The sequence below is a fragment of the Tursiops truncatus genome, chromosome 3 (genome assembly GCF_011762595.2).
Source record: "Tursiops truncatus isolate mTurTru1 chromosome 3, mTurTru1.mat.Y, whole genome shotgun sequence".
NCBI lineage: Eukaryota > Metazoa > Chordata > Mammalia > Artiodactyla > Delphinidae > Tursiops > Tursiops truncatus.
Window position 1 is genome coordinate 137,621,485 of NC_047036.1, and position 10,793 is coordinate 137,632,277.

Sequence of the window (10,793 nt, forward strand, 5' to 3'; positions counted from 1 at the left end):
TAAGTGCCAATCAAGATGCACATGCAAGGGTCTGGAGGGCAAGTTGTATCATATCTGTGACATTGCAGATAGAATGAAAAAAGTAATAATACGTTAAAATCTGAAGTTAATACAATAGGAATATTCAAGGAATTACCATTCTCGTTATGACATGATTGTAAAAAAATTCTTTTTTTAAAATAGCAAGCTGTTTTAGTGCATGTTAATTGATGGGATTAATGAACACGTGATTTGCTATTTTAAGAGAAAAATGGAATGAAGCAGGTATGAAATGCCTGTGATAGATTAAAATACACACATAGAAACATTAATACTTAAATCATACATTTAGAATCATGTGTCAGTGTATTTTTTGAGAATCTGAGAAAATATAGTACCAGCAGAACTACTTCCTTACATATATAAGAGCAAGGGGTCCTTATGTAGAAAGAACTCATTGATGACCATGACACCAGTACAGGAATATCTCATTTTACCCAATGTGTGCACTTCTGAAGAGGTACAAATATTTTTTTCTATGAAAATATTTTAAATGCCTTAGATGCTTTAAGTCAGTCTAATGGAAAAATGTTTAAAGGGTAATAACGTTTTACTAATAGGAAAACTCACTCCCTAATTTATAATTTTAGAAGTTTGTATTTCATATAAAGAGGCATTTCCTGCCTGTGTCATAGTACACTGTCTTAAGTGTACTTTTCAGGCTGATGAAAACAAGATTTTATCACCAAAAACTTACTGATTCATTCATTCATTCACTCATTCAATAACTGACTTTTTCTTTGAAATCTACTATGAGGTCCTACTATGTTCTATGCATGGAATGTAGCTGTTACCTTAACATAAACCATTTTTTTCATGAATGTTAAATTCTGGAGCTTAAAATTTGAATAACAATAAAATCATGCAGAATACTTATTGAATGCTTTTATATCAGGCTTTGTTCTATGAAACAACCCTATATTATCTTATTTAACACTAAAAGAATCCTCTGTAATATTATCCCTGTGGTATAGACAAGAAAGCTAAGGAGCGAGATATTAAGTAACTTGCCCAAGTTCAGAAGCTATGAGGTGAAGAAGTCTGGAGTAAGACCCAGACTCTTAGCTCTAGAGTCTGTGCACTTAATGATGATGAGGTACAACTACCCATGTACTTCCTGCTGCAATGACAAGGCATGGAACGGGGTTGTCGTGGGCAACATAATTTATCTGGAAATTATAACCACATATTTAATTGGTGAAAGGTACAATTATCAAGGCTCATTCCAAAAGTATCAACTAGGCACATGCTATGTTTAAAACCCTTTACTACAAAACAGAAGCCTTCAGCTGCTTACATTCTAAACTGAGGATTATTCTTGTGCAGAGACCCCTGTGGCATCAGTCATCTCAGGAAAAAAAGCAAGACTCTGTTACAAGGGCACAGAAAAACATCTTTTCTTCTGAACTTAGCAAGGTGCTTCTGGGGTGGAAACCACGAAATCTTTGCTGTGACATTAGCCTGAGAACAGCTAAGTTAAGACCCAGAATGATTTCACCTGCAGAGCAAAAGAGTAGTTCATTTAAAACTCTTTTTTTCCCTTAACACAATTTGTAAATATTAACTAGTGTTTACACCACTTATTAGAACTGAAGATTGAACTCTTGTCAGATGCTCACTTCTATATGTGTATGTAGTTTGAGCCCTTTATTCAGTTGAATTTTTTTTAAATGAGAACAAAAGACATGTACTTTATGTTTATTTTTGTAGAATGAGCCCAGCACTGTAGTGAAAATGATTTTTTAAAATGCTCATTTCCCCCGCCTTGGTCCCCAACAAATCCTACCCTTCCTTTTTGGAAATCCTCTAAAGCACTTTGGAATGTTTTATAAGTCAAAAACCTTGTTCTTAACATTTTCAACAGTCTGCTATCTCAGCTGACTCATGCCCTTTTGGTAAACATAACTGCATATCTGTAAACTCAACCCTGGCAAGTGTTTCTGTGTATCAAGTTATATATTTCTAATGTTTTAAGTTCAATAAAATCACAAATACAATTTTCTGAGACCTTCAGCCTTCTAACATTTATTTAGTACACGTCTCTATTCTTTCTAGTCTGTGCTCAGCACATTCCTCTGAGCTGTGGGGAATGCCTGAGAGGGTCATGGGTATTTAAAGAAAAAATACCAGAGGGAAAAAATAAAGCAAAAGTTGTACCTTATAACAGTTTAGTAAATGGCATCCAAAAGGCAACAAAGCTGGAGCCATTTCATGTCTTAAAACATCATCTTCTTAACCTTCCATGCTCTTTCTCATTTGGAGGCTGTGGTCATGTAAATTTGCTGCCAGACAGACCCAAGTCTTAGGTTCAATCTTCAGTCTTCTAAGTGTCAGTTGCCTATAAAATGAGAGTACAATTAAAATAAAATAGTGCCATTTAAAAGATTAAGTGAGAAAAATAAAATAAAATTTGTAAATTGTCGGGCTCAATACTTGAAACTTAATAGATACTCAGCATGTTTTTGGTTTTTTCCCTTTCCCTATAGCAGGAATTGTAAGACAACACACACACACACACACACACACACACACACCTCTCTTTATGTTATTGTTAACTGTTTTTAATTTATGGATACATTTTTTTTAAGAACACCCATTCCCCAATTACTTTTAACAGTTGGTGGCCCACATAAGCCAAAATTCAAATAAAAAATGGAATTCACTTTAGCGGGGATTTATCCAAAAGGACTGAAGTTGATCATAATAAGTTATTAACTTTGGGGCTTCCCTGGTGGCACAGTGGTTAAGAATCCGCCTGCCAATGCAGGGGACACGCGTTCGAGCCCTGGTCCGGGAAGATCCCACATGCCACGGAGCAACTAAGCCCGTGTGCCACAACTACTGAGCCTGCACTCTAGAGCCCGTAACAAGAGAAGCCACCGCAATGAGAAGCCCATGCACCGTAACGAAGAGCAGCCCCTGCTCACCGCAACTAGAGAAAGCCTGCACGCAGCAGTGAAGACCCAACACAGCCAAACAATAAAAAAATGTTATTAACTTTGTCCTTAGTAAGTATCAGGCTAAGTGCTAAACACTTTATTACATTATTTTATTTAATACTTACAATAGCCCTCTGAGTTAGACTTAGTAAAATTAATTTATAAGGAAATAATTACAAAACATCCAGAAGCTCAGAACCGTGAGGCAATTTTCCCAACGTCACTCAGCAGTTACAGAGCTGGGATTTGAAACTGGGTTGTTCTGTTTTCCAAATACTGACATTTAATTACCTTGCTCTTTGCTCAGGTTAATATTGATATGTAAATCTGGGGGCTATTTTCCCACCAACATTCCTGAAACCATTTGTTGGTTACATAATATGGTTAATGCCCCAGAACTTTCTGCAACACCTCCAATGTTCATAGTAAGTCTATTTCCTACAACTGTGACCATGTATCAAAAATATGAGTTAATAAAAATCTCAGTGTTTCTTCTTAGTCCTATCACTTTCTAATAGAGTTAAAGATCAACTATCTTGAAAATCATGGAAACTAGGGAATATTCTATGGTTTAAAGCAGCTTAGAAAAATTAGCCACCGACCAGCTGTGTAACCCTGCTGAATCTCTAAAATTAATCAAAAGGGTGAATCATAGGTATGAGTTTTAGACACACGGGATGACAATACCTTCTGTGGCAATAATTTACTTATCTTTAAAATGCTTTCACATATTATTATATTTAATCCTCAAATAATCTTGTAAATGTGCAGAACTTTTCCTCTCTTAGAATTTCAACAATGATGTAAACAATCAAGAGAATGAAGTTTAAATCATCACTTTTAAAGTTATGGAGACTGAGGGCCCTAGAAGTTAACTCGCTTACTCAAGGCTATAGAGCTAAGTAGTGAGGAACTAGTTACTGGAAGAGGTTAAGATTTTTTCAACATCATGCAACCTAAGCCACCCCCACTGGGTTCCTGTGATTTTTTTTCATACATTTTCAAATGGCTTAAAAGGGAACTTACAGTATTCTAACTAGTTTAGTGTATTACATATAGTAGATTGATAATATTAATTTGTTAAATGAACATTAATGGATGTCATCATTCACATACCAACACTTATAATAATCTAAGTAAACTAAAAGCAACTGATGTGAAAATTGCTTTGAATGTAGGTGATTTTAATCAGTAGGGATAGATTCACAGAATAGGGAAGATAGGGCAGCATTAGCAGAGAGAGTAAGACTGTGGACATTTGAATCTGATGAATGGGTTCAAATTTGGTTTTGCTACTTCTGAGCTATGTGACCTCAAGCAAGTTACATGCAACTTATTTCAGGAACATCTTCAAAAGAGTATCTATTTGAAGAATCAGGAAAATATAGTATAAAAGCCAAAGAGTTAATAATGTAACAAGATATTATCCTAAAATAATTTAATTATCTATCAATGATGAATTATCAAAAAGTTATTGGTCTCTTGGATTGTATATTCAAAGTACACAGGTAGAATATTAAACAGAGCTGAGGATCCAGGACTAATTATGGATCAAGGACAGTGAAGATACCTGCTTTCTTTTTCCTACAGTTGGGGACAGTGAAGGAATATTATTTCCTTTCCTACCCAGGACACCATGTTCAAGACACCTATTTACGGGAGTTCACTATCTTATTAACAGCTTCTCAATAGCAGAGGAGTTTATCCCTCCAAGAGCTCTCCATCAATACTGCCATACCATGAACTGCAAACTACACTGGGGTTAAATTAAAACTCATCCATCCCAGACCAAAATGGGATAAACTTGAAAACACACTCTGTCTGTGTTTCCCTTTACATAAGTAGGCTGACCTCAGTGATGACAGTTTGTAGTATGAACCTACAAATTCACTTTCTTTCTTTACAGGAGTAACAACTGTGCTCACCATGACAACTTTGAGTATCAGTGCCAGAAATTCCCTCCCTAAGGTGGCTTATGCAACTGCTATGGATTGGTTTATTGCAGTGTGCTATGCCTTTGTATTCTCAGCTCTAATTGAGTTTGCCACAGTAAACTATTTCACCAAAAGAGGTTATGCATGGGATGGCAAAAGTGTGGTTCCAGAAAAGGTAAATGCTTTAATATTTCCTGTGATATAGCACTATTATGTCTTTTTAAACATACAGGATGGGATGTTTGGACTTGGGGAAATGGATGAAGAATGCAGAGAAAGGGTAAAGAGGATTCTTTGTTTCTTATGTCACAAATGATTAAGTGCTATGAGAATTTTGTTATTGCTAAGCAAAGGTTGTTTCAGTGGATAGATGTTCAGAGTAGAATGAATGTGATAAAGGAGAAACACAAAGGTAAACATCTCTCCTCAAATATGCTTTCCTATGGTCCCCATTGATGTGAGAACTGTTTTAACAAACCTTACATTAGGAGCAATTATGCCATTATAATTTTTGTAACTTGAAAATTATAGTCTTCTGGTTGTTTTCCAAACCTAATAACTTTGGTCAGAAATGTTATTACTTTAATGGCTCAATTGAATTGAGCTTGCAAAATGCATTATCTCTAATTTTCACTCAAGGGTAGGAAACACATTTTCTTTTTCCAACATAGAGGTTTGCTTTAAGAATCATAACACACAGAATTCACAGAAAAATTCTTCACTGTAGAAAATTATCAAGTCAAGAATATCACTGTTCTTCTCAATTAGAACCTACTTTAGAGTGAATTTTAAAGCATAGTTGGGAGGGACTTCCCCCACGGTCCGGTGGTTAAGACTCTTCCTTCCAATTCATGTGGTGAGGGTTCCATCCCTGGTCAGGGAACTAAGGTCTTGCATGCTGCAGGATGCAGCCAAAATAAATAAGTAAATAAATAAAGCACAGTTGGGGAGGATATTTCTACTTCTGGGGTTTGAAGGAAAAATATGTCAAAATGCAAGGGAGCCTTGGGATGGTGGAAAGAAGGGCAAAGTCAGAGACACAGAGATTCTAAGACATCTAGAAGTAATCTAGGAGGAATCACTCTACAGCAAATATAGAATTCTAGTGTCTTGAGTCAGTCCCTAAAAATACAGTTCTGTGGTCAAATACACTTGAATAATTCTGCATACTGTCACCAAGTCACAGTATAGTAAAGAGTCTGAGAGGGTGTATAGTAAAGAAATCCATTTAATGATGTTTTTCCCATAGCTCCACAAATATACTTGAAAAGAGGATCCTTTGTGTTGGAAACATCTACCACATTTAATAGAATCTAAAGCGTTACTGCTTATACGATGTACCACTAATACGCGTATACATAAGAAAGAAAATATGCTGCCAAGCAAAAGCTCTTTGAGCTTTACCTTTCAGCCACAGGTGAATCAGTTGAACACCTCAATGATCTTGTACACAAGCAACAGCATAGACGGTTCTGCATCAGATGCACTATCACAACCAAAATGGGCCAGAACCAGTCCTCAAAATTCACCTTGCCTTGAAACATCCTTGCCCAGTATAAAAAAATCTCTGAATTTTCAAATCAAGGACCTAGGCTCAGGTTCAGTAAAGAGGAGACAAGACAAAAGGGACTGCATTTACCAGTTGGAGAAAGGGGTGAGAGAGTGGAGACAGAGTTTGTGTCCTATACTTACCTTAGCCATTGATGGCCTCCATTTGTCCTAGAACAAAAGGGCAGTCCCAAAGGAAAGAGCACCAAAACTGAAGATGAGTGATCATAAGACACTACCAATTGTAAGACATAGCCCAAAGTCATAGATGTGGACATTTAAAAAATGCACATCTTAGAATCACTGGCATATATTCTATTAAAGTTCTTCAAAATTAATTATATGCAAACATCGGTGATATGCAACTGAAAAATGAAATGCAAGCACTGGGAAAAGTTGCTTTTCTATCTTAATCCTTTCTTTGCATGCTGCAAGAGGCCAATGTCTTTCTGATTGTGGCTCATCAGTATCAGTGGTTAATGACTTGTTAGATGAATTGAACTTGATCTGGAAAGCATAGAATTTGGGTTGAGGGATTGGTGAGCTCATAGTTGAGTTTACATTTCTCTCTTTCTGACCGTATGTTAGTCTTTCAAGTGCTGTGTCTCAAATAAAATATTTCAATCTCTATCAATCTACAGTCCGTGTTATTCAGTGTACACATATAGCTATAGGTATGGTCATATCTATATATTTTATGTATATATAGATAGATAGATAGATACATATACATAATGCCTATATCTGTCATCCTAATGAGAAAGAGAATATTTTTTATAATTTATCTATGTCTCTGTAAAAATCTTCCCCAGGGCTTTGCCAGTTTGATTAGCTTATAATAAGGAGCATGATCACAGTGTGATCCAGGTCTCATTTTGACATTCAGAGAGAATAAATAACATATTTTTCCTGTGACCAGGTGAGTGTTTTCAGGAGAGGTAAAATTTCAATCTCTGACATGGTATAACTTGAAAAAAAAAAAAAGAAAATCCACATAGGGCATCATGTTTTCAAGCAAGCATATAGTAGCCTTCTCAAGATCCATCCTCATATGTTTAATTGTTGAAAGAAATACCAACTTCTTTTTTTTTTTTTTTTTTTGTGGTACGCCGGCCCCTCACTGTTGTGGCCTCTCCCGTTGCGGAGCACAGGCTCCGGACGTGCAGGCTCAGTGGCCATGGCTCGTGGGCCCAGCCGCTCCGTGGCATGTGGTATCCTCCCGGACCGGGGCACAAACCCGCGTCCCCTGCATCGGCAGGCGGACTCCCAACCACTGCGCCATCAGGGAAGCCCCCAACTTCTTAATGAATATGGGAGAGCTCAATATTTTCAGAAATGAAAAAAACTATACTTTTCCTGAGAAGCCAACCAGATATTTCTAAATATCCTTTTCAACATGATGCTGCAAAAAGAAAGCAAGAAATAAAACACTTAAGTTGAGAAAATTTAGTATTAGGGTATTATGATAAATTGGCAGTAGGAGAGACGAAATCTACCAATAATACAAACTCTTCTCCAAGAATTCTTCCTGTGGCAGATTATTCATTTCAGGTTATCTAATAAGGTGTCTGTCACTCAACAAATTTTGTTTAGATTAGAACCCATTGCCTCTCTTCAACATCAGAGTGCATATACATTTTATCTAAAGGACATACATGCTTTTCAATGTATCCTTTAATATTAGATCTGCTATTTTCTAAGCAGTGGACTCAATACAAGTTCAGTCTGGCTGTTTGTGTTGAAATAATTCATATCACTTTTTGACTTGTAGTCATTTGGACCACATTCAGAGAGAATCAATTTAACTCATTTTATTTTTGTACAAATAATTATAGAAATTTCTGTCACTCCTCCTAAAGCTTAAGCAAATCTGCCTTCACTATGAAATGGGTGTATACTTGGACTAAGTGGCCTTACTTTTAATGGTGTACTACTAGGAGAAAAAAAAATCTGGCCGTTTTTTTGGTTTTAAGTCCCAGTGAATGTATGCTTAAGGACTTGGAGAGGAGAAAAGGTAGCAGATAGGTCATGGAGTTGGATAATAAAGAAATTAACCTGTTAAAATTGCACCTTGTGAGTGAGAAATATCAGCTCTTCTAGAAGTAATAGTTTATTCTGATTTGATATTAAAAATACAGATTGTCCAGAGTATATCGAGTCTGGTTGGTCAAGTTTAGCTGCTCATGAACATTCTCTGTGTAGTTTATTCACAATGTCAATAATCAGGCTTCACTCCCTAGGAGTTCTGATTCAAAATGCAAGACTGTGCCCAAGACATTTACACTTAAAAAAATTTTAACTGGTGATTTAGTGTGCACAAAAAAACAAGGCTCACTCTTCTAGACTAGTGCTATCCAGCAGGAATATAAGTGAGCCATAAATGTGAGCCGTATATATAATTAACATATTTCTGGTAGCCTTATTTAAAAAGTACAAACCAGTGAAATTAAGTTTAATAATATACTTTAGCCAATATGTCAAAAATATCCTCTTTACGTATAAATAATTCTAAACATTATTTAGGAGAAATATTGTACTTTTTTTTTTTTTTTTTTTGCGGTACGCGGGCCTCTCACCGCTGCAGCCTCTCCCGCCGCGGAGCACAGGCTCCAGACGCGCAGGCCCAGCAGCCATGGCTCACGGGCCCAGCCGCTCTGCGGCATGTGGGATCCTCCCAGACCGGGGCACGAACCCATGTCCGCTGCATTGGCAGGCGGACTCCTAACCACTGCGCCACCGGGGAAGCCCTGTACTTTTTTTTATTTTTCATACTAAGCCTTCGAAATCCTATGTGTACTTTATACTTCCAGAACATCTCAAATTAGACTAGCCACATTACAAGTGCTCAATAGTCACAAGTTACTGATGGCAACTCTATCAGAGCACATAGCTCTAAACAATGATACACTTAATTTTTGAGAAACACAAACTCTAAGAAATACCGCACTTGTCAATTACCGCACAGATAACGTTGATAAGCAGCCAACACTGAGCAAGAATTGAATTCAGGGTATCCTGACTACGTAGCCCTGCTTTGCCATTTGCCCATTGGAAACATGGGGAGAAGGAACAAATAATAATTAGCTCAGCAGTTTTTCACTGCAAAACAAACTACCCCAAAACTTAGTGACCTAAAACAACGACCAAGCATTTTGGGCTGGGAAAAACCTGATGGTATTTCTATTAGTCTGACCTAGGCTCATGCCAAAAAGTCCCTGATACGTGGTCATAGTTGGTCCTGCCCAAAACATCCATAAGATGTTTGGTCCACACCAAAGGACTTTGTTATTTCATCCTGTCCAAAACCATTTGGCATGGACACGATATGCTCATGGACATTTTGGATAGGACCACATTTCAAGGACTTGGCGTAAACCAAATGTCTTACGGACCAACTGTCTTATGGACATTTTGGACAGGAACAAATGTCCTGCAAGGTCACTTGTCAATCTGGTTTTTCATTTCTCCCCAAAATGCAGTTGTAAATTATGTTCCTTAGATTTTAAATAAAGCACATGTTTGAGTTCTGAAGGTCCCTTTGCTCAGCAACTTATAAACATGCTTCCCACAGTTTACTAAACAAAATACTTTTACTCTTTCCTTCTACAGCCAAAGAAAATGAAGGATCCTCTCATTAAGAAAAACAACACTTATGCTCCAACAGCAACAAGCTACACACCTAATTTGGCCAGGGGTGACCCCGGCTTAGCCACCATTGCTAAAAGTGCAACCATAGAACCAAAAGAAGTCAAGACGGAAACAAAACCACCAGAACCGAAGAAAACCTTTAACAGTGTAAGCAAAATTGACCGACTGTCAAGAATAGCCTTCCCGCTGTTATTCGGAATCTTTAACTTGGTCTATTGGGCTACATATTTAAACAGAGAGCCTCAGCTAAAAGCCCCTACCCCACATCAATAGGTCCTGTCATTCACATTCTGTTGTTCAGTCCTCTGCGCTGGGAATTGCTTTCTGTTCTCAACGCAGTAATTCCCATCTGCTTTATTGCCTCTATCTTAAAGAATTTGAAGATTTCCTTATTTCCATAATTCATATAAGAACAACAGACCCCTGTCTGGCAGTCCAGAGCAGAGCATATAGCTGAGACAGGATTCTGAAAGAGAGAGCAAGACAGAAAAATCACGACAGAAGGAGACAGAAGGGAAGAGAGAGGAAAGGTGGGGGAAGTAGGTCCAAAGACATGAGAAAAAGTAGAAGAAAAATCAAACTTAACTCTATAACTCTGGGTCATTTGTAGATATATATTTCCAAATATTCTAGAGAAAAGGATACTGTATATGTCAAAAATATTTTTATGTGAAGGTGTTTAAAA

General features: G+C 37.1%; 1 protein-coding gene across 1 annotated transcript in view; it reads left to right on the plus strand.

The window, feature by feature from the left end:
• Positions 1 to 10,403, plus strand: part of GABRA1 (gamma-aminobutyric acid type A receptor subunit alpha1) — a 55,158-nt gene extending 44,755 nt beyond the window's left edge. The window contains exons 8-9 of the mRNA XM_004310638.4: positions 4,885 to 5,087; positions 10,070 to 10,403. Of these exons, the coding sequence (XP_004310686.1) occupies positions 4,885 to 5,087; positions 10,070 to 10,381 (515 nt within the window). The 3' untranslated portion in view covers positions 10,382 to 10,403. The remainder of the gene's footprint in view (positions 1 to 4,884; positions 5,088 to 10,069) is intronic.
• Positions 10,404 to 10,793: the final 390 nt, after the last annotated feature.